General features: G+C 53.2%; 1 protein-coding gene across 2 annotated transcripts; it reads right to left on the bottom strand.

Annotated features, from left to right (window-relative positions):
- Positions 1-1,513: 1,513 nt before the first annotated feature.
- Positions 1,514-13,622, bottom strand: PCIF1 (phosphorylated CTD interacting factor 1). 2 transcript variants are annotated; one of them, XM_083618600.1, is made up of 16 exons: positions 13,486-13,622; positions 10,877-11,015; positions 9,512-9,636; positions 9,167-9,361; positions 8,122-8,249; positions 7,824-7,978; positions 7,573-7,720; positions 7,068-7,151; positions 6,620-6,719; positions 6,366-6,528; positions 5,864-6,036; positions 5,659-5,745; positions 5,236-5,420; positions 4,919-5,012; positions 4,554-4,729; positions 1,514-2,600 (listed from the first exon to the last, which is right to left on the bottom strand). In XM_083618600.1, the coding sequence occupies exons 2-16, from the start codon at positions 10,998-11,000 to the stop codon at positions 2,354-2,356; spliced, it is 2,184 nt and encodes a 727-aa protein (XP_083474726.1). In that variant the 5' UTR covers positions 11,001-11,015; positions 13,486-13,622; the 3' UTR covers positions 1,514-2,353. The 2 variants fall into 2 exon arrangements, with proteins under 2 accessions (XP_083474726.1, XP_083474727.1); XM_083618601.1 differs by having other exon boundaries at positions 13,142-13,558.
- Between the last annotated feature and the right edge of the window lie 10,708 nt (positions 13,623-24,330).

The raw sequence follows: 24,330 nt of genomic DNA, 5'->3' as shown, positions 1-24,330 counted from the left end.
AGACCAGAAGCTTTCTTGCTAGGCATTATGGGTCAAGACTTGCCAAAAGAGTGGAAGAAACCATTCACATACGCTACAACAACAGCTAGGATATTACTAGCCCCAAAATGGAAAGACGACAAGATACCAACGAAAGAAGAATGGCAAGTAAAACCGACGGATTATGCTGAAATGGCGAAGCTTACTAGAAAACAATAGACAAAGACAATAGAGGTTTTAAAAAAGATTGGGAACCATTTATGATGTACCTACAGAAACACTGTAAAGAAGTAGACTCACTAGCAGGGTTTGACTAAGCACTCACAATTAAGAAAACTAGCATAAAAGTTAAGAGGCAATAATTGGGAAAATAATAAAGCGTAAGATGTAACTTGGGAAATACGGTATAAAAATGATGTGAATGCAATAATATTTAGCTAAAAGATTACAAATTAAGGTAGAACAAAATAAGCAGAAGAAACAAATATTTAGAGAACCAGAAGAGGAAGTTGAGGGAAGTCAGGGGTTGGGGGAGACTGGGATTTGCATATGGTTTTTTGTAATAATGATGATTGTGTTGAATATAAAAATGTAAAGTTTAATAAAAACTATTAAGAAAAATAAAAATAAAGCAGAAGTTGGATGGCCATCTGTCTTGATGCTTTAGTTGAGATTCCTGCATTGCAGGGGGTTGGGCTAGATGACCCTCAGAGACCCAACTCCACGATTCTATGATACTATGGCTACACAAAAGTGACAGGGGTGGGAGGGGAGGCTTTAAATTCCCCCTGCCCTGAAGCACTTCTGGGGCAGCCAGGATGCTATTTCCAGCACTTGGGGTGGGGGGAGAGACAGGGTTCTTTCATATCCGGGGAGCAGCTGGCTGAAAAGAAGAATTGGCCGCCTTGCAAAAGCTCGCCAAGAGCCAGGGCATGCCTTCAGAGGGAAGCACCCGACTGCTCAAGACAGTCACAAAGCCCAGAGCTTGACATTTGCTCTCAAAATCATTGCAGGCCTGGATTATGTTTGCAGTCAACAAGTCTTCCGTCTAGCCATCGCCAAGCAGGGCTTGAGGGGCTGCCCACTAACAGGTTTCAATGGTTCAAGCAAAACACAGAACAAAACCTTCCCAAACTTATTGCTGCTGGGTGCAGCTGATGGTGCAGAAGCTGAGCTGAGGAGGAGACATGAACAACCTTTGCATGTGAAAGAGATGCTGGTCTCTGGACCGAAAGAGATGTTGTGTATCAAGCCACTTAGGATGTTAGTGTTGGTTACACCAACATCCACACACCCTTGTCTTTTCCACAGCATCAAAGCAATTCCCGCACGTCAGCTGAGCAGGAGGAGCAGGAAGAACAAGAGGTACCCCCCCTTTTACGCACACAAACACACAGCCTGTCCTCTCATCTAGCAGGCACAAGAGACACCTTTCCCTCTTCCAAGCTTCCCGTGGTTTCAACTCTACAGGATCAGCACCTTGTGAGCTGACTTTCCCGAACTCAACCTAACATAGGAAAAGCAGCCAAGGCCTGGGGGGCACCGTAATGCTGGTTTTAATGTTCCTAAGAACTGGGAAACAAAATCAAAAATAGACTTTTCCTTTGCTCTTTTGATAAAAGTAATAAAATGGTTAGCACTGTTAAATTAAAATCCTTTAAAAAACACAAAACCCCTCTGCTGGTCTCCAAGGAAGCCCGGAGCCTCGGATAAAAACTGCGATGACTAAAAAAATGGCAGCCAAGACCTCTGTACACACACAAAGGGGGGCGGCCTTGCCCCAGAGGTTACAGTAAACAGCTTCGGTGAAAACACGCAACTGGTACAGCTGGGGAGGAAGAGAGGGGAGGAGGCGGCATGGCCTTTCGGCGCGCGGAGTCGCCACACGGACAGGTATTTACAGTATAGACACACGGCTGGAGCAGCGCAAAGGACACCGCAGGGCACGGCGCCGCCAGCTTCCCTCTGTTCGTGCTTCTTTCCCCTCGTGGAAGACTGCCCACATCCGGCTGCAGCACTGGGCCACCCCTTGGCCTCCAACACGGCAGGCCGGGCAGCCAGACCCTCACCCCGCTGTCCGTCCCACCTGCCCCGTAGGATCCGTGGGGGAGCTACGACGTGGGCGGCAGGCACCTCCTCGCCCAGCACACCTCAAGGAGGCCAGGAGCCGGTCCTGCCGCTGCGTGGAGCATACAGGGGCAGGGGAACGCCCCCCAGGGAGGGAGGAGGAAGGGCCTGAGGGGCTGGAGAGGAAGGCAGACGTTGCGGAGGAGCTGATCCCCACCTCCAGCACTGTGGGGCCAGCCCCCTCCCTCTCCCTTGGGAGCAGAGTCCTCTCCCACCGCCGCTGCCCGTCAGCCCAGCCAGGAGTGCGCTAGTTCGGGGTGGTCTCCCGGCTGGTGCTCTGGTCCTGAACTGTCTCTCGCTCCTTCTCGGAAGCTGAAGAGGAAGACGAGGAGGAGGAGGAGGAGGCAGACGAAGCCAGGGTCCGCCCCGAGTGCTTATAGGCCGTGACGAGCTCCTGCAGTCTCTCGGCGTTGGGCTCCCACTTGGCGAAGCCGGAGTTGTTTTGCAGGAAGAGGACAGCGGTGTTGTGCACAGCTTTGTAGTACATCTCCTCCCTGGAACAGAAGACAGGCGGTCAAAGCTGCCCCTCGGAGGAGACGGGGGACCACCCTGGGACACAATGCAGCAACTGAACAGGGGCACAGAGCTGGATGGGAGATGCAGCTTCCGTTTTGCATGGAGAACATCCAGTTCAGTCCCTGAAACCTGCTGTGAAAGGGATCTCAGGTGACAAGGCTGGAGGAGAGATGGCCAGGCCAGACAGGGGGCTCCTCCTTCTGTCAGTGGCCACCGCCTTCACCTCAGGGAAGAGAAGCAGTGCTGGGTGAAGCACCCCTGAAAAGAGCCCATATTTGCTATAATAGCCCGAAGCTTGGAAGGGTACTCAAAATCCCCTGCTCTCCGCTTTCTGTGGGTTAACGGGTTCCTGATCCACGAGCTCACTTTGCCTGGTATTCCATGACTTCTAAGCCCTGTTTAGGGAAGTTTTTTAAATGTATGATGTTTTATTGTGCTTGTAATTCTGTTGGGAGCCGCCCAGAGTGGCTGGGGAAACCCAGCCAGATGGGCAGGGTATAAGTAAAATAATAATAATAATAATAATAATAATAATAATAATAATAATAATAATAATTGCTATTAGCAAAGAGGCACTTTGTCAAAAGCTTCCTCAAAGTGCAAGTACACTGTGCCAACTGGATCGCCTCTATTTAGAGGCCTGTTGACAGTTTTGAACGATTCCAATAGGTTAGTGAGAGAAGCCTTGCCTTGGAGAAGCCCTGCTCATTCTTCTTCAGCCAGGCTTGTTCTTCTGTATGCTTGGCAATTCTACCTTTAACGCTTTCCACCAGATTCTCCAGAACAGATGTAAAGCTAACTAGCCCCTAATTTACCAGATTCCCCCTCTTTGCAACCCCTTTAAAAAAGGTGTGGCATTGGTAACTCATTAGTCCTCGGCCACAGAGGCCAATCTTAGGGGACAAGTTACATAGTTGTTAGAAGAGCAGCGATTTCACACTTGAGGTAAGAACTCAATAGGAGTATAGCATCTAGATCAAGGGAAGTAATAGTGCCACTGTATTCTGCTCTGGTCAGACCTCACCTGGAGTACTGTGTCCAGTTCTGGGCACCACAGTTCAAGAAGGACACTGACAAACTGGAACGTGTCCAGAGGAGGGCAACCAAAATGGTCAAAGGCCTGGAAACGATGCCTTATGAGGAACGGCTAAGGGAGCTGGGCATGTTTAGCCTGGAGAAGAGGAGGTTAAGGGGTGATATGATAGCCATGTTCAAATATATAAAAGGATGTCACATAGAGGAGGGAGAAAGGTTGTTTTCTGCTGCTCCAGAGAAGTGGACACGGAGCAATGGTTCCAAACTACAAGAAAGAAGATTCCACCTAAACATTAGGAGGAACTTCCTGACAGTAAGAGCTGTTCGACAGTGGAATTTGCTGCCAAGGAGTGTGGTGGAGTCTCCTTCTTTGGAGGTCTTTAAGCAGAGGCTTGACAACCATATGTCAGGAGTGCTCTGATGGTGTTTCCTGCTTGGCAGGGGGTTGGACTCGATGGCCCTTGTGGTCTCTTCCAATTCTATGATTCTATGATTCTATAACTCTCTGCCACCATCCAGATCCTGCCTCACGACTCCCTTGCTGTGAAGGTTAGGCTCAGGCGCAGGAGTCGGGCCTGCAGATTCGGCAGAGAAGACAGGTGCAAAAAACGCTTCTCTGCAACCTACTTCTGCCCCCTTCAATGGCCTTTCTTCCAAAGGTCTAAACCGCCTCCTTGACGAGCCTCCTGCTACTAAGGTATTTAAAGGTTTGTTTTGTTGCTGGTCTTCTACGTTTTTAGCAATGCGCTCCTGGAATTCTTTTCAGATCCTCTACTGCCGGCTTGCATTTCTTCTGCTAAAGAGATTGCATTCCTTTTTGTTCTCTGATCGCTCACCGCATCTGGGTGACGGGGGCAGGGGAGAAAGAAGGGGCAGGCTTGGGATTCTCAGCTTACTTTTTGCAGACATGCTGGGAGCCGCTGCGATACTCGTGGTCGAAGGCGGGCAGGATGAGCTGGTGGCGCTTGAACCGGCTCTGCTCCATGCGCGTGAGGGCCGGCGTGGGAGGATCCCGCCACTCTGGGATGAAGACGATGAAGGACAGGGGCTCATTGGAGGCCTCCAGCAGCTTCTAAGGCAGTGGAGAAGAACAAGCACCCTCAGCCTCGTGGGCAAGGGGCGAGTGGCGCTCCAGATGTGTGGGGCAGGGCAGGGGGAGAAAGGAAGACCCCACCCGACAGTGAAGCAAGAAGGATGGACCAGGGAGGCGATGTGACCTTGTAGCAAAGCAACACCCCCAAGGGGGGAGAGGGGAGCATACCTCAAAGTGGGACACCATGGCATCCATCAGCTCCTCACAGAATGGAGGGTTTGCCTCAAACGAGCCACTGATGGGGAAGAAATCCAGGCAGGGACTGAAGGAGAAAGATGCAGCAGGGCCCATGAGGGAAGGGGAGGCAGAAAGAACTTGGGGGAAGGTATACCCAACCCCCGAACCCACAACCAAAGCCACGGGCGACCTCAGTCTAACACAGCAGGCAGGGGCCCCCATCTGTCCTTCCTCCTCCTCCTCCTCCTCTCCCCCTTAGGGCACCCCAAGCCTCTTTGGGCTCCCGCCAGCCCCCTTCTGGCACTCACCCCCTCGAGCCGAAATAGCCGTCTGTGTCCAGAAAGGCCGAGCAGTACTGCTTGAAGTAGCAGTTCAAGGGGGAGGCAAAGCACTCAAAACTCACGCCAAAGAGCTTGTGCAGGGCTTCGAAGATGTGCACCGGGAGCGCCCCCTGCAGGCCGGTCCCCTCGTAGAGCCCGGTGCCAAACATCATCTGGGGGGAGAGCAAAGGAGAGTGTTCATTACTGGATCGCCCTTAAAGTGAAACCCCGAGCCACCTGCTCCGAGCCCCTAAGCCCCGCAAGAGCCCAGGGCCCGGTGGTCTCGCCAGGGTCACAGGCATCTGCCCAGGGAAGCTCCTCAGCCGACTGAGGGGACACCTGGCCCACCAGCCTGGAGAGACAGCCCCCCACCTGCCCCCATCAGCCCAAGCTCAGCAGGGCAGGGCATACCTGATATCTGCGGAGGAGGCACCACACTCTCGGCAGGAAGCGCTCAAAGGCCGAGTCGTCGATGCAGCTGTACCGATAAAGCAGCCACTGAGGAAGAGCAGAGGGGGAGAAGGTGATGCCGGGGTGCAAGGGGTGTGGGTGGCCTGACCCTGACCCTGACCCTGCCCCCCCCCCGTCTCACTCTCCTCTCCCTGCTGCCACCTACCAGCTTGCTGAAGTAGCTGCGGCTGACTTTCACCATCTCTCCCTTGTAGCGGACGCACACCACGTTGTTCTCCACGTGGATCTCCACGTTTGGCAGCGGGGGGGAAGGGGCGGCCAGCCTCACCGGGTAGCAGTAGACGAGCCGGTCCTGCACCTCTGGAGTCTCTGCCTCCGCTGCAGGTTGAGGGGAGGAGTCAGGGACACCCAGGCCACGCCCACGCCGGCTGGCGGAAGCAGGGCAAGGGGCAGCTCCCATCCCAGTCCAAGTGCCCCTGACCCAGTTCTCCCCAACACAAAAAGCTGCCGGGAGTCTGCAGCCTCAGCCAGGGCAAGCGGCTGATTGATTTAGGACGGATTTGCTGTTATTGTTTATCCCACCAAGGAGAGGAAGGAGGCACACATGGCTCTCCCGGTGAGTTTCCCAGGGCCAAGTACAGGATTTGAATCCAAAGCTCTTGACGACAACACCACCCGGGCTCACGTTTCCTCTTGCTTGCGCCTACCAGAGATGTTGTGCTCCTTGAGGATGGCCAGGTGCTTCTCACGAATGCGCTTGACGTACTCCAGAGAGATGTGGTAGATCTTACTGCAAATGCCCTCCACAGAGTCCTTGGCTGCCGCCGACACGTGGGGCCCACACTGCTTACGCAGGTGCTCCAGGCGGTCCTGGGGGGGGGAGGGAGGGCTGTTACACATGCTGGAGCGCCCCCAGGTGCAGACAGGGGGACACGCTCTGCCCCTACAAAATGCAACTGACCATGTAGTCTTCCTTTGAGGCGGAGTGGTCCCGTCGCAGCCAGCTGAAGGTGTCCTCCACATTCCACTTCACCACCTTCCTGCTGTCTGGGGAGGCACTCCTGCAGCACACAGAGGGCAACATGGCTGAACCCGTGGCCAACAGAGCACCTAGCTCTTCTCCCCGCCTTTAAAACTGAACAAGGACTCAGCAACAGCTTTAAACACATCCTGCTCTCTCCCTCTCAGTGCTCCGCCTTTTGGCTACTTCCCTTTTCCTTGCGACCTTCCTCCACCGCACAGTTTCTGGTGAGTGCCTGACTCTCCTTCCTTTTAATCATGCTGCTTGCTTTCCTTCACACACACACACAGCCTCGCCCATTTTGCACTGATTTTTGCAAGCCCGCCAGACCCTGTTCAGCTTCATACTCTCCTAATGACAACAAGGACAGAAATGCCAAAGTTCCCACCTGGACTCAATGAGCCTCTTTGCAGCCTCAGCGTATTTGAAGAGCAGCCGCTTGGCTTCCTCCCGGAATTTGATGCGGGACAATCTGCAGGATACGTAAGAAGGTGGAATCACAGAATGGTAAAGTTGGAAGGGACCCCGAGGGTCATCTAGCCCAACCCCCTGCAATGCAGGAACAACAGCTAAAGAATCCCAGGCAGGGGCCACCCAACCTCTCCATGAAGACCTCCGAGGAAGGAGAGTCCATCGAAGTCCAACCCCAGAGAGACACTGCTGCGAAGACAGGGATAGGGAACCCCTGAGCACAAATGCCCTAAGGAGAGCTGACTGGATCAGGCCAAGGGCCCGCCTGGCCCAGCAGCCCAGAGGCAGGAGCTGAGCAAAACAGCAACTCTCCCCTCCTTCGATTTTCAGCAACTGGCCTCTGCGTAACAAAGAATTTGGAGGAGACTCCCAGGGACCCTCCTTCTCCCTCCCACCTTAGGAGCACCACCTGCCAGCAGTACCTGATGGGAATGTCATTCATGATTTCTCTGAACATGGAAGGAGACACGACCGGTTCACAGTTGCTCGGCAGCAAAGGATCCGTCCCTCTGTCCACCACTTTCCGCTCCAGCATCCAGCGGTTGAAGGATTCCCGCGGAGGTTCAATCCCTGGGGAAGGGAGGGAGGCAGGCTGTGGGCTCTGGGAAGAAGCGCCCAGCACGAGGCAGGCGTCTAGGGAAAAGGGGGCGGGAAGCTTGCAGGCAGAACTCACCCTCTCGCTGCTGGCAGAGCTCCCGATAATGCTGGCGCAGCTTCAGCATCAGCTGGGACCGGAGAAGCTCCACTTCTGGGTGGGGGCTCAGCACCTCCGAGGGCGCCCTCTGCTTGATCACGGCGTTGGTCTGGATGTCCAAGTCCCAGTACACTCTGCGGGGGGGGCGGGGGGGAGAACAACAGGTTGTGAACTGCCTGGTCGCTGTGGGTGGGGCTCAGCAGCACCCAAGTCCCTTGCCCAGAGCCCACCTCCACACCAGTCCCCTCCGGGGGCAGAGCAGGCGGACGCGACTCACTCGGTGGGTCGCAAAAGAGCCGCCTGCTTGTCTTCAGGAGAGACACCAAACATCTTCAGCAGAGCCGCCCCAGGGGCGTTGGAGGAGTTGGGTGTTGGCTGAGTAGGGGCGTTTGCCGGGACATCCACCTGAAAGTGAGAAACGCCAGGTCACCTTGGGAGAGGGCGCAGTGCCAAGGCCAGGCTGGCCAGGGCAACACCCATCTCTCCTCTTATTGCAAGGGACGGAACTGAATCAAAATTGCTACCAGAGATCTCTTGGTTCCTCCCACAAGGAATAAGATAAGGGCAGGACAATAAGGGAGCAGAAAGGCACCCGGCCAATTTGGATACCAATAAATATTAAGAAGAGGAGGTGCTCATGCCCCTGACGACTTCAACCCACAGGGAGACGTGTCTGCAGACAGCTGCTTCCTGCCAAGAAGTTGAACAGCCAGCCAGCCAGCCCCAGTTTCCGGGGAACATGCCACACCCATTTGGCCTGGTTCCCTCTGCTCTGAAAGGCTCTGCAAGTTTCTGCAAGAAAGTTTCTTCAGAAGTTTCTGCAAGAAACAGAAGCAGCCCTGCCTGCCACCTAGGGGAGAAACGCCGTTCAAGCTTCAGTTTGACTGGTGTGGAAATTCTGCCAAACCCATTATCAGGAGGCAGAAGTACGGTCTGGCCACAAAACTGGCAGGAACCGGTTTAGGAGGAGCCTAAGGCAGAGTGTTAGAAGCATGAAAAACAGCTCCAGATAAGATGCAAGGAGGGCTCTGCATGTACAGCGAAAAAGCTTGGGTTGAGTGAGTGTTTCCATGGACTTGAAAGGTTGCATGAGGGAAGGTCCTGGGGTGTCAGGAGGGGGCTGCCGGGAGTATCAACAGACTGGATGATGCCCTTTTCCTTTATAGGCTGTGTGTTACTGGAGGCCCTTGTGGACTCTGCCCGGTGATGGATTTCTGAAGAGAAGTCTGGCCAAGTGGGAATCTGCTTTAAGCCTCTGTACTGAATCCCCAAAGGCAAACTCCTCCCACACCTGGGGAGCCTTTGGTGCCCACCAGGCCTACCTTGGGCTTCTTCACGCTGTTGCCGCTGGGCTGAACCTCCTCAGAGAGTTTCCGCTTTCGCATCTTGTTTTCAGAAGTGGCGGCAGCAGCGGCGGCGGCGGCGGCAGCAGCAGCAGCAGCAGTAGCTGCAGCAGCCGCATCGCCAACTGCCCCTTCTGCAGGCATCGGGGTGGCGTTCAGGCCCAGAGGGTCAGACTAGAAAGCCCAGAAAGAGAAGAGTTAGGCCACCAGGAGCCCTCCACACCCCCCCAATGCAGGCAGCTCTCCTTTCTCGAAACCCTCCAGGCGGCCAGGCCTCCCGCTGGCTGCGGACTCCCCTCTCCGCCTGCTCAACAGCCAACTCACAATGACGTCGTGCTGCCCCAAAAGCGGCATCTCCCAGAGCGACTGGTTGGTGAAGCGGTTGAAGTAGTAGGGGCGGCTCTCCCGCTTGCTCCAGCACTTCTCCCAGCCGGCCTGCACCAGCTCATCTGAAGGACAGCAGAAGAAGAGCTGTTATCACTATTTGTTAGATATTCATTTATACCCCGGGACTCAAGGCTGCTTACAGTTAAAAAAACAAGAATCGCTAAAAACCAAAAAAGCAATAAATAAAAAACAATTAAATGTTAATAGAACTATATACGCGCATGAAATAATTGCGATAAAAACAGCATGGCACCAGGCCTTTCATTAAAAAGCAGGCAGTCCCCCAAAGCCTTTTGGAACAAGGAGGTCTTCACCTCCCAGCAGAAGGACAGCAAAGAGGAGGCTGGTCTGGCTTCTCCAGGGAGGGAGTCCCAGAATCTTGGCTCAGTCGCCATGGAGAAGGCCCCCTCCCGTGTCCCCACCCAGGGGGAACTGAGAGAAGCGGCCTCTCCTGAAGATCCTGAGTCCCAGGCAGGTTCATATGGGAGCATAAAGTCTCTCAGCCATGCAGGGCTTGACAGGTCATAAGGAGCACTTTGAATTGTGCCTGGAAACAGGCCCATGGTTCTGCTCTAGCAAGGGAGTCGTCTGCTCCCTATAACCAGCCCTGGCCAGCAATCTGCTTGCAGCTCTTTGAGCCGGTTGGAAGTTTCTGAGCCCTTTTCAAAGGCAGCCCCACATGGAGCGTGTTATAGCAATCCAAAAGGGACGCCACAAAGGCGTGTCTCACGGTGGCCAAATCAGGCACCTCAAGGAACAAGGGCAGCTGGCAGCCTGGCTTCAACTGTGCACATCCACTCCTAGCTGCAGCACAGACCTGAGGGCTCAATCCTGGAGCACGTCCAAGCGGCAAACTTGTGTCCTCGCGGGGAGTGCTACCCCATCCAGCACAGGCTGCATCCCTAGAGCCATGGGTCAGAAAAGCTTGGGGGAGAGGGGGCTGGGCACCCATATGCAGCTTCCTTCCTGCTTTCTGCCCCCCCTCCCCAACCCTGTGCCATGCGGGGCTCTCCTAACAGCCAACAAGAACCTGGCAAATCAGAGGCCACTGTAAACAGATGGAAACATGGACAGGATTTTGATTTCACTTGTAGCGTAACAATTATCATGGAAAATATGGATTGATATAAGAAAGTTTGGAGAAGATGAAGCGTTATATGATCAAAATGGGACTCCAGGGAAGGGGTGGGTGGAAGTCCCAAGATCTGAAGGAATCTCTTTATATGGATATGTAACTGGTGTTTTTTATAATGTTTTATTGTAAACAGCGAATGAGAATTAACTCAAAAACAAAGCAAGTACCTGGCAAATCCTGGACCTGCCGGACAGGTTTGGGGGAGCTGGGCTGGTTCTGGTGGGAGGTGCTGGGCGAGTGGCTCATCAGAGCAGCCTCTTCCCCAGAGCTGCCGTGGTTCTCATGGGCCATTTCTCACCATTTGCACTGGAGGAGACAGAAGGAAACGCTGTCACAAAATGCCCTGTTCGCACAGCCACTAGTCCAGACCGGAAGAGCTCTTCATGCGCAGCCCTCTGGGCCAGCCTGGCAAAGCAGGCAGACAGGGAACACCACAAAACCCACAGGAGCATTTATTTGCCCAGACACTGCAGACTAAGGTAGCTAAACTCTGGTCCTTTGGATGGCACCGCACTCCAGCTCCCATCAGCCCCAGCCAAGATGGCTGCCGGCACATCTGGAGGGCAGGAGGGTCATTCATGACCAATAGGGCAACGAGCACAAAAGGGAGGGGACACCCTAGTTATAGCTTCTGGGCCGCAAACCCCGCTGCCTGTAGGCTGGCTATTTGTGCACAAGTCAGGATGAGCCACCAAGAGGGTGGCTGTTGGGCACAATGAAGTGGTTCAGATCAAGAGGCGCCAGCCAGCCCTCCCCAGGCCATCTCCCTTGGGGATGCGCTTCCTGCCCATTCGCTCTCTGCTGCCGAATTCTGCTGGAGCAGGAGCTGCAGAGCCCTGTGTGCCACGCCAACCCTGACTCCTTTCCCTATTGTTAAGGCATCACCAAGATACCATCTTCTCCACGGAATCCTTTCTATGGAGTCCTGGGCTGGGGCCAACCCAATCTGGAGGCACACGGGAAAAGTTCTCTTGGAGCCTTGAGAGCTTTTGGTCGTTTTAAGCCACGCTCCAGGAACACCAGCCGGACTGTGGGCACACTGCAAGGCATGAGTGTGCACTGCAGGGCACGAGGGCAGGCGGGTGGGCTGTCTGCATCTGCCTTGCCTGTATGACACTAGGCTCAGTCTGAGAGGGAGCAGGAGTCCCTCAAGGGGGCAGCCCAGGGAGCCCGCTTTTGCTGTCCAAACAGCATCCAAAAGAAAATGACTCAGCATGGCTGCCAGCCTGGGCTCCCCTTTGAACTTGCCTGCTCTTGAAGCCTGGTTGTAGCAGAACAGAGTAGGAGTTCCACTACAGATCTCCAGGCAACCTCAATAGCTCTGCTTGGTTGCGCAAGACACCTGCTCGGGCAGCTAGGTGATTATTCAACTTAAGACACAGGCAAGCCTGTGTTGGGCAGGGAGCGGGGACAGCTTCATTAGGCTACCTGCACCATTGGTGACCTTATGCTCTCGTTTGCCCCCTCCCATCAACTCACTCCAAGTTTAACAGTCAGAACAGAGCACTGTGCATGAAGGGCTGAATCGGGGTGGAGAACCTGCTGCAGACTCCAACCCCCAGCAGCCTCAGGCAGCGAGCTCAGGAGTGACAGGAGCTGTGGCCAGAGGACACCCTTGGGCTACCTAAGCACATAAGGTTTCGTCTGATCACATATCTAATGCCAACCACATTCCGCCAGCCAGCACCCTTTGTGCCCAAGTCTGTTATACCCCTGGTCCCCAGGATACAGAGGGAATTATGCCAACGGACACACAGAACCCCCTGCTCCTTTAGCCCCCAAAGGGATTAGCATAACTCTGTATTTAAGAACTTGCCCGGCAGACAGAAGTGAAAAGGAACTGTATGTGGGCAAAGGAGTGTGGCAATCGAAGAGGGGCAAGGCCGGCACTCAGCCCTCCTTTGTGCCCAGCAAAGGAACCACGTGGGCTGCTAATGGATGAAAGCCTCCCTCTGCCCCCTGCACAGAAACACAGCAGAGAAATGCAGGTCTCAATCCCTCCTCTGCTACACCCCAGCAAGCCAGAATGTGTTTATTTAGAAAGCTCGTAACTTTTGTGGGCTTATTCACAAGGCTGAACTGCCACCAGGGCACAGCTACCTAGTATTGTACATGGCCCATAGTATGGTAAGAGTCTGAAATGTTTTGAAAATCCAGGCCGTGCCCCCAAGGAGCTTACAGCTTAGAAGCGGCAACCGCAGAGAAACATTCCTGCTTCCTGCTCTGTGGAGAAGCCATTTGGAGTGTGGAAATGGGCACTGGGAGCAGCAGCTTGGAGCCCGACCAGTCCAAGGAATTATTTGGGATGCAGAAGGATTCCTCCCAGAAACTGAGAAAACTGCTGTTTGGAGAGGGTGCTGGGAACACAGAGCTCCCAGCACCCTTCCCAAACCGGAGCACCCAGGATTCCTTGGGAGAAGCAGCAAAGGCACCTTGACTTGTGTGTCGGACGACTCTGTACACTGGGGGAAATCTGCAAGAGGCTTTAGTTGGGGGCAGCAAATGCCTCTGGACACCGGCTCCGGGGAGATCCCCAAAGTGGGGAGAGGGCTGCGTGGGGTGCTCAGCCGCCCCTTTGGGGCATCGAAGCCTCCATTCCTTGCGACTACAGCGGAGGGCACGGATCTGCCGGCCAGAAGGAAAAACAGAACACGGGAGGAGCTTCTGGAGGCCCCGTTTTAATGGGAGGGCGGCCGCCTGGGAGACACCGGGAAGGTCCATGGGCTGCAGAGCAGCAGCAGGAGGAGGAGGAGGAGGAGGAGGAGGAGATACCCACAGGGGGCGGCCTCCGCCAGGAACCAGAAGCTGCGGCGGCGAGGGCGACGATCCTGGGCTGCTGCTGCTGCCGGAGGAGGCTAGCGGCGGCTGGTGCGGGGCGCCGGGGCCAGGTCTCCTTGGGGCTCCGAGGGCCGCGGGCCGGCGGTGGGGCGCTGCGGGGCTGCAAGGCAAGAGGCGGCGGTGAGCGAGGGGCGGGCGGGGAGAAGCCATTGGCTCGGCGGCCGGCGGAGGGAGGATCGGGGGCTGGGCCGCCCAGCGCAGCTGCAGCCAGAGAGAGGCAGGCGGGCAGGACGGAGGACGCAGCACCGAGGGCGGCAGGCGCGCACGGAGAGGAGGCCGAGGCGGCTCCCGGGCGCTCCCTTCCCGGCCGGGCGGGCGAGAGGAGCCGCAGCCCCGCCGCTCTTCCGCCGAGGAGCCTCCGCCAGGGGGCGCTGCCGCTCCTGGCCCCGGATAAGAGGGGAGGGGGAGCCGCCGCACACAGACACCGGCGCGCTCCCGCCCCTCTCGGCCGCGCGCGCGTCTCCTTCCAAGATGGCGGCGGCGTCGCCCTGGGCGGCCCCTCCTCCCCGGCCCGCCGCGCCCCCGCCCCCCCGCGCGCGCGCCCCCGCCTCCCGGACCCGCGCCGCGCCGCCCTCACCTGGGGCCGGGGCGCCGGGCTGCTGGGGGCCTCTCCGCTCTCCGCCGCCCTCCCGCCGCCGCCTCGCCCGGGCAGCCGCCGCCGCCATCTTGTCTTCGGGACCCGCGGCCAGCCGCGCGCAGGCGCCGGACACACCCCGCCGGGAGCACTGCGCAGGCGCCGCTCGGGGGGCGCGGCGGGGCGGCGCAGGCGCACTAAGGGGCCGGCGGGGGGGGGAGAGAGAGAGAGACGCGCAGGCCGGAGCCGGGGTGGCGAGTTCGAATCCCGTCCGGGGGGCGCAGCTCAGAAAATAAGTTGATTCTAGAATGAGGTTGGAAATCCTCCCCCCCCCCCCCCGCGAAGAGTGCGCCCCTGGAGCCGCGGTGCTGACGGGGCCACAGCGCTGCCGGTTGCATCAGCTGCTGTTGCAAGTCTGGGTCAAGTTCAAGGTGTTGCAACTGGAAGCTGAAGCTCGGAGCGGTTTACCTGCGAGGGGGCCTGACTCACCGACGGTCCCTTGAGCGCCTCCTTCTGCAGAAGGGGCTCCTTAATTCCCCTTACGCCTGGGCAAGAACTTGACCTTTCAATACTACTACTACTACTACTACTACTAATAATAATAATAATTTATTTATACCCCACCCATCTGGTTGGGTTTCCCCAGCCACTCTGGGCAGCTTCCAACAGAACATTAAAATACACCAAGCTATTAAACATTAAAAGCTTCCCTGAACAGGGCTGCCTTCAGATGTCTTCTAAAAGTCTGGTAGTTGTTCTTCTCTTTAACATCTGGTGGGAGGGTGTTCCACAGGGCGGGTGCCACCACTGAGAAGGCCCTCTGCCTGGTTCCCTGTAACTTGGCTTCTCACAGTGAGGGAACTGCCAGAAGGTCCTCAGCACTGGACCTCAGTGTCCAGGCAGAACGGTGGGAGTGGAGACGCTCCTTCAGCTATACTGGGCCATTGAGGGCTTTAAAGGTCAGCACCAATACTTTGAATTGTGCTCGGAAACATACTGGGAGCCAATGCAGGTCTTTCAAGACCAGTGTTATGTGGTCTCAGCAGCCGCTCCCAGTCCCCAGTCTGGCTGCCGCATTCTGGATTAGTTGTAGTTTCCGGGTCACCTTCAAAGGTAGCCCCATGTAGAGCGCATTGCAGCAGTCCAAGCAGGAGATAACCAGAGCATGCACCACTCTGGCGAAACTGTGGGCAGGGAGGGTCTCATCCTGCATACCAGATGGAACTGGTAGACAGCTGCCCTGGACACAGAATTAACCTGTGCCTCCATGGACAGCTGTGAGTCCAGAATGACTCCCAGGCTACGCACCTGGTCCGGTAGCTGAAGCTCGGAGCGGTTTACCTGCACGGGGGGCCTGACCCACCAACGGTCCCTTGAGTACTGCCTCCTGCAGAAGGGGCTCCTTAATTCCCCTTACACCTGGGCAAGAACTCAACCTTTCAATAATAATAATAAGAATTTATTATTTATACCCCTAAACAGCAGCAGCAACTCCACTTTGGAACTCCCTGCCTCATGACACCAGACACTCAACTGCACTCCCTTTGACGCCTGCGAAAAGCATTTTTGTTTAGACATGCCTGCCCAAATATTTACAAAGCTAATGCAAGTTTTAATCTGTTTTAGTCCAGTGTTATTTTAACTTTTAGTAAGCCTTACATTAATGTTGTTAGTTTTTCAGGGATCAGTTTATGGTTTTTTTTATTATAGACTGCATTGAGGGGGGCTTTTACAATCAAGAGGTGCATAAATTTTATGAAATAATAAATAGATGAATACAGCTGAGCTTTTCCCTAGTGTTACCGGAATTTATGGAAAGGTGGGGTGGAAGTTTTTTTGCTTTTTTCAGGGATCATTTTATGGGTCCCTCCCAATAAACTGCTTTGAGGAGACTTTTTTACAATCAAAGAGGTGTATACATTTTATGAAATAATAAATAGATAAAGATGGCTGCACTTTTTCCTGCATCCAAATGGCAGTTTCATTTCATTGGGGGGCCCTGTTGATTTTAAAAATGAACACCTTATTTTTATATGCTGCATGTCCTTCGGTGGTCAGATGGGGCCATAAACATTTGCTGTGCAAAAGGAAATGGAGGGCAATAGGGCATTTTTACGGAACCCTTTGAAGAAGCTGCTCCTGATACCCAGGAGTGGGAACTGTTTTTCCTCCTCCTCCCTCAGAGGCAGGGCAGTCCCTTAGAAAAAACGGATTTGGAACTTGCTAACGGGAGCAAAAGTCTGGGTGGCTTTTAAATGTTGCAACCCTGGTCCTCCTCGAGGAAAGAACAGCTGCAGGCGGACTGGAAGTTGGCAGAAAAAGCGGAGCTTCCACAGTCTGTTTATATTTGGGTCAGTAAACAGTCCAGGAGTCACTGAGCTCTTGGTTTCCGTTTATTGACGAAAAGAAATCAAGAAACGAGATGTGGCTGGGGGTATCACGTAAAGCCTTTCCAGTACCCCGTCCATTGTCACGATAGCTTAAGGCAGGGGTCAGCAAACTTCTTCAGCAGGGGGCTGGTCCACTGTCCCTCAGACCTTGCGGGGGGCCGGACTATATTTTTTGGGGGGGGAATGAATTCCTATGCCCCACAAATAACCCAGAGATGCATTTTAAATAAAAGGACGCATTCTACTAATGTAAAAACAGACTGATTCCCGGACCATCCGTGGGCCATATTGAGAACGCAATTGAGCCGCATCCGGCCCCCGGGCCTTAGGTTGCCAACCCATGGCTTAAGGTTACCAGATTTTTTTCAATGAATCCAGGGACACTTTTCAACTTCCTACTAAATAGATAGATTTTGCCAGGGGGCTGATTTGTAAATCCAGGGACTGTCCCCAGGAAACAGGGACATCTGGTAACCTTATGATTGTTTGAAGAAGAAGAAGAAGAAGAAGAGTTTGGATTTGATATCCCGCCTTTCACTCCCCTTCAGGAGTCTCAAAGCGGCTAACATTCTCCTTTCCCTTCCTCCCCCACAACAAACCCTCTGTGAGGTGAGTGGGGCTGAGAGACTTCAGAGAAGTGTGACTGCCCAAGGTCACCCAGCAGCTGCATGTGGAGGAGTGGAGACGTGAACCCAGTTCCCCAGATTACGAGTCCACCGCTCTTAACCACTACACCACACTGGCTCTCACCTTGCCCTGTGTTGATAACCCTGCGTTTGCCCTTGCGTTTGACCTTGCCCTGCGTTGGTAACCTCATGGTTGAATTCCTGCACTGTGCTCTTTGTGGGGCTACCCTTGGGCTCGATTCCGAGGCTGCAGCTGGTGCAGAACGCAACAGTTAGCATGTGGGGGGGGGGGGGAATTACCGCCAGCATATTCTCCTTTGGCGATCACTCATAGCCAAGCAAGATTGTCTTCCATGAACACAAGTCTTAACAATGAGTCCTTAAGTGACTGTGGAGGCCAATTCTGGACCCACACGTCCTTCCACAGTGGGGACATTGGATTCCAGGCGGGACCTGATCATGGTGTGGATTTGCCAAGCGCGCCTTCCTCTCTGCATGTTTCTCCCTTGCGTCCTGAGTTTGAGTGTCTTCAAAGCCCGTGACACCTTTGGTGAAGGCTGTTCTCCAACTGCAGCGCTCGCAGGCCAGTGTTTCCCAGTTGTCAGTGTTTATACTACATTTTTAAAGATTTGCTTTGAGACAGTCTTTCAATCTCTTTTGTTGACCACCAGCATTACGCTTTCCATTTTTAAGTTCGGAATAGAGTAGTTGCTTTGGAAGAAAATAATCAGGCATCCGCACAACATGACCAGTCCAATGAAGTCGATGTTGAAGAATCATTGCTTCAACACTGGTGATCTTTGCTTCTTCCAGTACACTGGCATTAATTGGCCTGTCTTCCCAAGTGATGTGTAAAATTTTTCAGAGACACCGTTGATGGAATCTTTTGAGGCATATAACTCCCTACTTGCGGGATTTGCAATGGCTGTCAATGCACACTGCTTGTCATGTTCAAGTGCCTGTGCAGCTCAGGACCTGATTGCTGGGAGAGAGAGAGAAAGAGAGAGATACTGCCTTGTCCCATACACACCTAGTTGATCACTGCAGTCGGTCGGCAGGAGAGGCTTCCCTGCAGTGGCGTAGCGTGGGTTGTCAGCACCCGGGGCAAGGCAAGTAATTTGCGCCCCCTAACCCGTGGATTTGCGCCCCCTAACCCTAACCCCCAGATGTTGCGCCCCCTAACCCTAACCCCCAGATGTTGCGCCCGGTGCGGCCGGCCCCCCCTGCACCCCCCATGCTACGCCACTGCTTCCCTGCCAAATATGTCAGAAGCCCGTTCCTTAGCAGGGCTTGTAGTGCAGCTGCCCCTGTTCTGTGGAGCTTCCGGCATCCACAGCCTGCAGTTTCGGGAAACAATTGAAGACATTTTTCTTCCAAAAGGTTTCCCTGGCTGGATAAGCGGGTCCTCTGGCCAGGGTTTTAGTCTTGTTAGAAGCCTATTTATTGTTTGCATCTTACTTTATTTATAAAGGCGTTTGTATACTGTATCGCTCAATCACAAAACACATCAAAGCAGTTTACAACGTTACAAAAAATAAAAGCATGAAAAAATAAAAATAATTTAAAAGCAAAAGGGGTTTTGACTGGTTTTTGATGGATGCAAACTGCCTTGAGAGATGGGCGTTTAGAAGGAGATTAATGAATCAATGGTCATCCCCCAGTAGTTACTTTGGGAAGAGGGAGAAAATATTGACCCTTCTCAGCTGCTGCTGCTGCTGCTGCTGCTGCTGCTGCTGCTGCGTCTCTTCAGGGACACTGGACTCTGCTTTCACCTGAGTCAAACCCACTGACCCATCCAGCTCAGGATTGTCTGCATGGAGTGGCAGTTGCTCTCCAGGATTTCTTGCCCAGCCCTGTCGAGATGCCACGGACCGGGACCTTGGGCTGGCAGTGGATGCTTTGCCCCTGAGCTGTGAGGGCCCTTCTTTAAGGGGGCATTTTGAAAGCATCCAACTTGGGGGCTGCATCCCCTTGTGTGCGCTGCTCTGCAATCTGCTAAAGCTGTTTCCAAAAGAGCTGCAACATTGGATGTGACTTAGAAATGTCTCCCTATTGTTGTTGTTGTTATTCCTTGTGGGTTTTGAAATTTGCTTGGGGCAGCCATGAGGCAGAGAATCTGCTTAGCCCTCTGCCTAAAAGCTACATCCCCAAATTGTTATAGTAATAATACAGTCATACCTCGGGTTACAGACACTTCAGGTTGAGTTTTTTCAGGTTACGGACACTCCCAAACCCGGAAGTACCGGAACGGGTTACTTCCGGGTTTCGGAGGTCACGCATGCGCAGAAGCACTAAATCATGCTTTGTGCAGAAGTGCCAAATCGCAACCTGCATGTGTGCAGAAGCGCCGCTGCAGGTTGTGAACGTGCATCCCGCACGGATCATGTTCGCAACCCAAGCATCAATAATAATAATAATGGGAGCCCAGTATCTCTTCCACCACCTCCATGGGGTGGAAATAAGCTGGTGGGGATTTTGATGGGGGAAATGGCTTCTATTAATTCCCCACTCTTTTGCTCTTGGCTCAGCCTCATCCACAGTGGTTCCTCCCTCCCTGTTGCTACATCCAAATGAAGAAATTGAAGCCCACGGGGACCCACCTGCATCAAATCTGGCTCTTGTGGTCAGAGCAAGGCTGGTGAGAATGGGCTGTTCCCCCACTGGCCCTCCCAGAGTGAGTCATTTCGTCCACAGCTATTTTGGTTTGCAAAGCCTTTCATCTCTCTGCCCTGCTGTGGTCCCTGCACCCGCAGCCGGTTTGCCTTGGGCTCTCCTTTGCCTCCTGCATCTCTTCCAGCTGGAGGCCGTCTTGCAGAAGGGCAGCCCTCAAGAAAACGCTCCAGGCTTGGCCAGTAATTTCCAGGGCGGGGGCCTCTGGCACGCTCAGCCTTGTCCAAACCGTAGACCTCCTGGGCTAAATCTGCCACTGGCTGAGCAAAAGCCCCGAGGCGGAAAGGCCACTGGAAAGTTGGAGGGGACAAGGAGGAGTTTTGCTTCAACACAGTGCTGGGGATTTTTACTGTCTGCAATAAACTGTTGGTGGTGATGGTGTATTTTTGCGTGTAATGAATTAGCATCAGTGATTTCCAAGGTGCGCAGTTGTGCCTGGGGCGCGGGGGACACTAAGTGGCAGGGAGGCCTATCAGACTTGGAAAAATTCAAGCTCATCGATTTTCTTGAATTAATTAAATCCCTTTCACTGGATTTTGAATTAACGTGCAATTACTTGTTACTGTTTTGAATGTTATTGTCTTCCCTGGTGGGTCGTGCAAACCCCTCTTCTGAATAATGTTTTTAATAGGGTAGGGGGCACTAGGGATGAGTTTAACCAAGGGGGTGAGGCCAGATAAAGTTTGGGAATCCTTGAATGAGTTGAGCAGACAGTTCGGATGCAGAGAAGCAAGCACACAGGCCTTGCTCAAAGCAAAGAACACCTGAGCAGCACCTGCAAGCTCTGCTGGCTGAGGCTGATCGGAGCCCAAAACTGCTGGGGGAGGCCACTTTTCACTTTGACATTTTTTAACGTGCCATTTCAGCTTTGTACTAAAAGGAAGCAAACATTTGTCAGCCCCGACATCTCGTTTGTCTGCATTATTCTTAACACGTTGGCTGACCCATATACCGTAATTGCTGGAGAATCATCTGGCTACCATTTCAAAAAGCTTTTCACCTGTGATAGGGCTGTCGTCAAATGTTTTGGAGGCGTGTCCCCCCCCCCCGATATTTACTCTGATATTACAAGCCCCATCCAAGGCAGGGCCTCCCCCAGACATTTTGGCACTTGAGGTTAACCACAAAATGACACATTCCCACGCCCACCAGGGAAGATGATCTGTTTTGGGAACAAGGTGTGTGGAATCAATTCAATCCTGTGGGTCTTCCCTAGAGGTAGGAGGAGTCCAGCAGTGCGGCAATGCAGGGGGGGGGGGACTGCCAGGAGGCCGCAGATTCAGCCTCCAAGAGGGGCAGCACGGCTGTTTCTGCCGCCGCAAGCAATGACCTGGCCTCTAGGCTTCTTGATGCAGCCTAGAATAGCATTAGCCTTTTTTTTTTTTTTGCTAATGCTTAGTTAGTTGTTTCAGAAGAGCCTGCTGGATGAGGCCAGTCTATTACCTATTATTCTTTTATAAAAGTATATACCGCTCAATCACAAAACGTATCAAAGTGGTTTACAACGTTATAAATGTTAAAACCATACAATAAAAGTATTAAAAACAATTTTAAGAAGCAAAGCGGTTAAAAGCATCAATAAACCAATTGTGGGAGATGTGCTCTTAGTCAACTACATGGACCTGGAGAAATAGGAGTTTTCTTTTCTTTTTTGAAGATAATCTTTATTAATTTTATGATTATACATATACACATTACTTTGCATTTACATTTACTCCTAAGAGTTGACTTCCCTCCTTCCTTCTTCGGGCTTTTTTATGTCGTCTGGCATAGTTTTTCACATTGTCTTTATCAATTTTGTATATTGTTCTTCTTCTTTCAACTTTATCCGTACAGTGTCTGTATACAAATAAATCTTCCTGTATATACACGTCTTGTTGTTTGTCTATATTCATTTACAGATACAATTAGTTACATTGATTGTATTTTACATTTTAATTCATATTGTCCTTAATAGGAGTTTTCAGCAAGCATTTAAAAGTTGGCACAGAAGGTGACGGCTGAATCTCACAGGGGCCAGCAGAAGCCCACATGGGAAGCGCACAAGCAGTGGGATTCAGAAACATCTCTGCCTCTGACTGTGGAGAAAGGAGCATGGCCATTCTCTCCTGCTCCATTGTTTTGTCCAACCCTCTTTTAAAGTCATCCAAGTTAGCAGGCATCCCTGCCTCCCATTTCTCTTCAAAACTTAGTGAAAGGAGCTGGAGAAGAAGAGTTTGGATTTGATATCCTGCCTTTCACTCCCTTCAAGGAGTCTCAAAGCGGCTCACATTCTCCTTTCCCTTCCTCCCCCACAACAAACACTCTGTGAGGTGAGTGGGGCTGAGAGACTTCAAGAAGTGTGACTGGCCCAAGGTCACCCAGCAGCTGCATGGGGAGGAGCGAGGAAGCGAACCCGGTTCACCAGATTACGAGTCCACTGCTCTTAACCACTACACCACACTGGCTCTCCACACTGGAGACGTAAAGTGGCAAAGGAGCCCCTTCCAGCCCCCACTGGAGATGCCATTGGGGACTGAACCGGGGACCACCTGCCTGCGAACCCCACACACTCTGCGGCTGAAGCGTTGCATAACAGCCCTTGCAAGAACAAATTCCAGGGTTGCTTAAAGTACTAGCAGAGATTAGCTGATTAGTTGCGGATGGAGCCGCGGCCAGTCAGAGGCACAGAGAGGAAGAAGGGGCAATTGCCCGGCCAGGCCAGGCTGCTTTCCTGCTGCCACGGAGCCACAGTCCCAAAAACACTTAAGAAAGGGATTCCCAGCATTAACCCTTCTTCACGTTCTCCCCCCCCCCCCCCCAGGCTCATTGGGAGGGTCCCTGAGGGATGGGGCAGGAGACAAAGGCAGAGCCATAGTGCCATGAGGGCAGGATGAAACTGGGACTAGGGACTGTCATTCCTGCATTGCAGGGAGCGGGCTAGATAATAATTATTAATATTATTAATATTTATTATTATTTGTACCCTGCCCATCTAGCTGGGTTTCTCCAGCCACTCTGGGCGGCTTCCAACAAAGATTAAAAATACATAAAAATGTCACACATTAAAAACTTCCCTGAACAGGGCTGCCTTCAGATGTTTTTTAAATGTCAGGTTGTTGTTTATCTCTTTGACATCTGGTGGGAGGGAGTTCCACAGGGCAGGTGCTACTGCCAAGAAGGCCCTCTGCCTGGTTCCCTGTAACTTGGCTTCTCGCAGGAAGGGAACTGCCAGAAGGCCCTCGGCGCTGGACCTCAGTGTTCCAGCTGAACAATGGGGGTGGAGACGCTCCTTCAGGGATACTGGACCGAGGCCATTTAGGGCTTTCAAGGTCAGCACCAACAATCTGAATTGTGCCCAGAAACGTACTGGGAGCCAATGCAGATCTCTCAGAACCGGTGTTATGTGGTCCCAGCGGCCGCTCCCAGTCACCAGTCTAGCTGCCGCATTCTGGATTAGTTGTAGTTTCCGGGTCCCCTTCAAAGGTAGCCCCACATAGAGCGCATTGCAGTAGTCCAAGCGGAAGATAACCAGAGCATGCACCACTCTGGCAAGACAGTGCGCAGGCAGGGAGGGTCTCAGCCTGCGTACCAGATGGAGCTGGGAGACAGCTGACCTGGACACAGATGTCTCTTGGGGTTCCCTTCCAACTCCATGATTGGATCTGGCAGATAGGCATTTTAATTACCCACTTGGCCTCGGTTCCCCAGGTATAAAATGGGAATAATGGTGACCTACAAGAGCCCTCAAAGGAGGCTCTATTCTTTCTTATTTTGTCCCTGGCTGCAAAAAAAGAAAGAAAAGAGGGATAAGATAAGCCCTGATTTCCCACCCCATTGCCTCCCCCGCAGTGAATCATAGGAAAGGTGTGTCGCTCCTGCAAGGACCTGCACTGGCATTTGGGTGCCAAGCAGAAAGGCGGGCATCGGAGGCTGAGCCCGGGAGCATTTCAGAGGCACCGGATTTCAGCACAGAAAACTCCAAAGTGGTATCTCTGGAATGCAGAGCCGCACAGTGACGCCTTTCGCCCCAACCTCCAGTCTGGGAGGGATGATGGGGTTGTCTCTTAAGGTTAGCAGCAAAATGAGGAAGAAGCAGAACAGGGAGAGATGCTCTTTCCAGTGCCTGGGGAGCTGGCCTGCTTTCTTGCTCTCATTCATTTCCCGCTGGGTGTGATTCGGAGATGGTGTTGGAGCCAGAAAGATGCCCTTCGTGTTTCCCAGCCCGGTTTGCCCCCATGACATCTCCCTCCCTCCCTTTCAGGTGGACTATCGTGCAGTGGTATGCGGTGAATATTTTCGTAGGGGATCAGTTAGGGCCAGAGGCGCCAGCTTGCGAGGGCAATGGGGGCGGCGATGTTGTGCCTGTGACGGTGCGCGCGTGAGCATCACGCCTCCCTCCCTAAGCCAGCCAGAAGCTTCCCAGGCAATGGGAAGGAGGCGCCAGGCTTTAATACTTTAAGACAGTGGTACCTCAGGTTAAGTACTTAATTCATTCCGGAGGTCCGTACTTAACCTGAAACTGCTCTTAACCTGAAGCACCA

Source organism: Podarcis filfolensis (genome assembly GCF_964270895.1).
Source record: "Podarcis filfolensis genome assembly, chromosome: 6".
NCBI classification, from domain to species: Eukaryota; Metazoa; Chordata; class Lepidosauria; order Squamata; family Lacertidae; genus Podarcis; species Podarcis filfolensis.
This window is presented reverse-complemented; position numbering and strand designations above follow the sequence as displayed.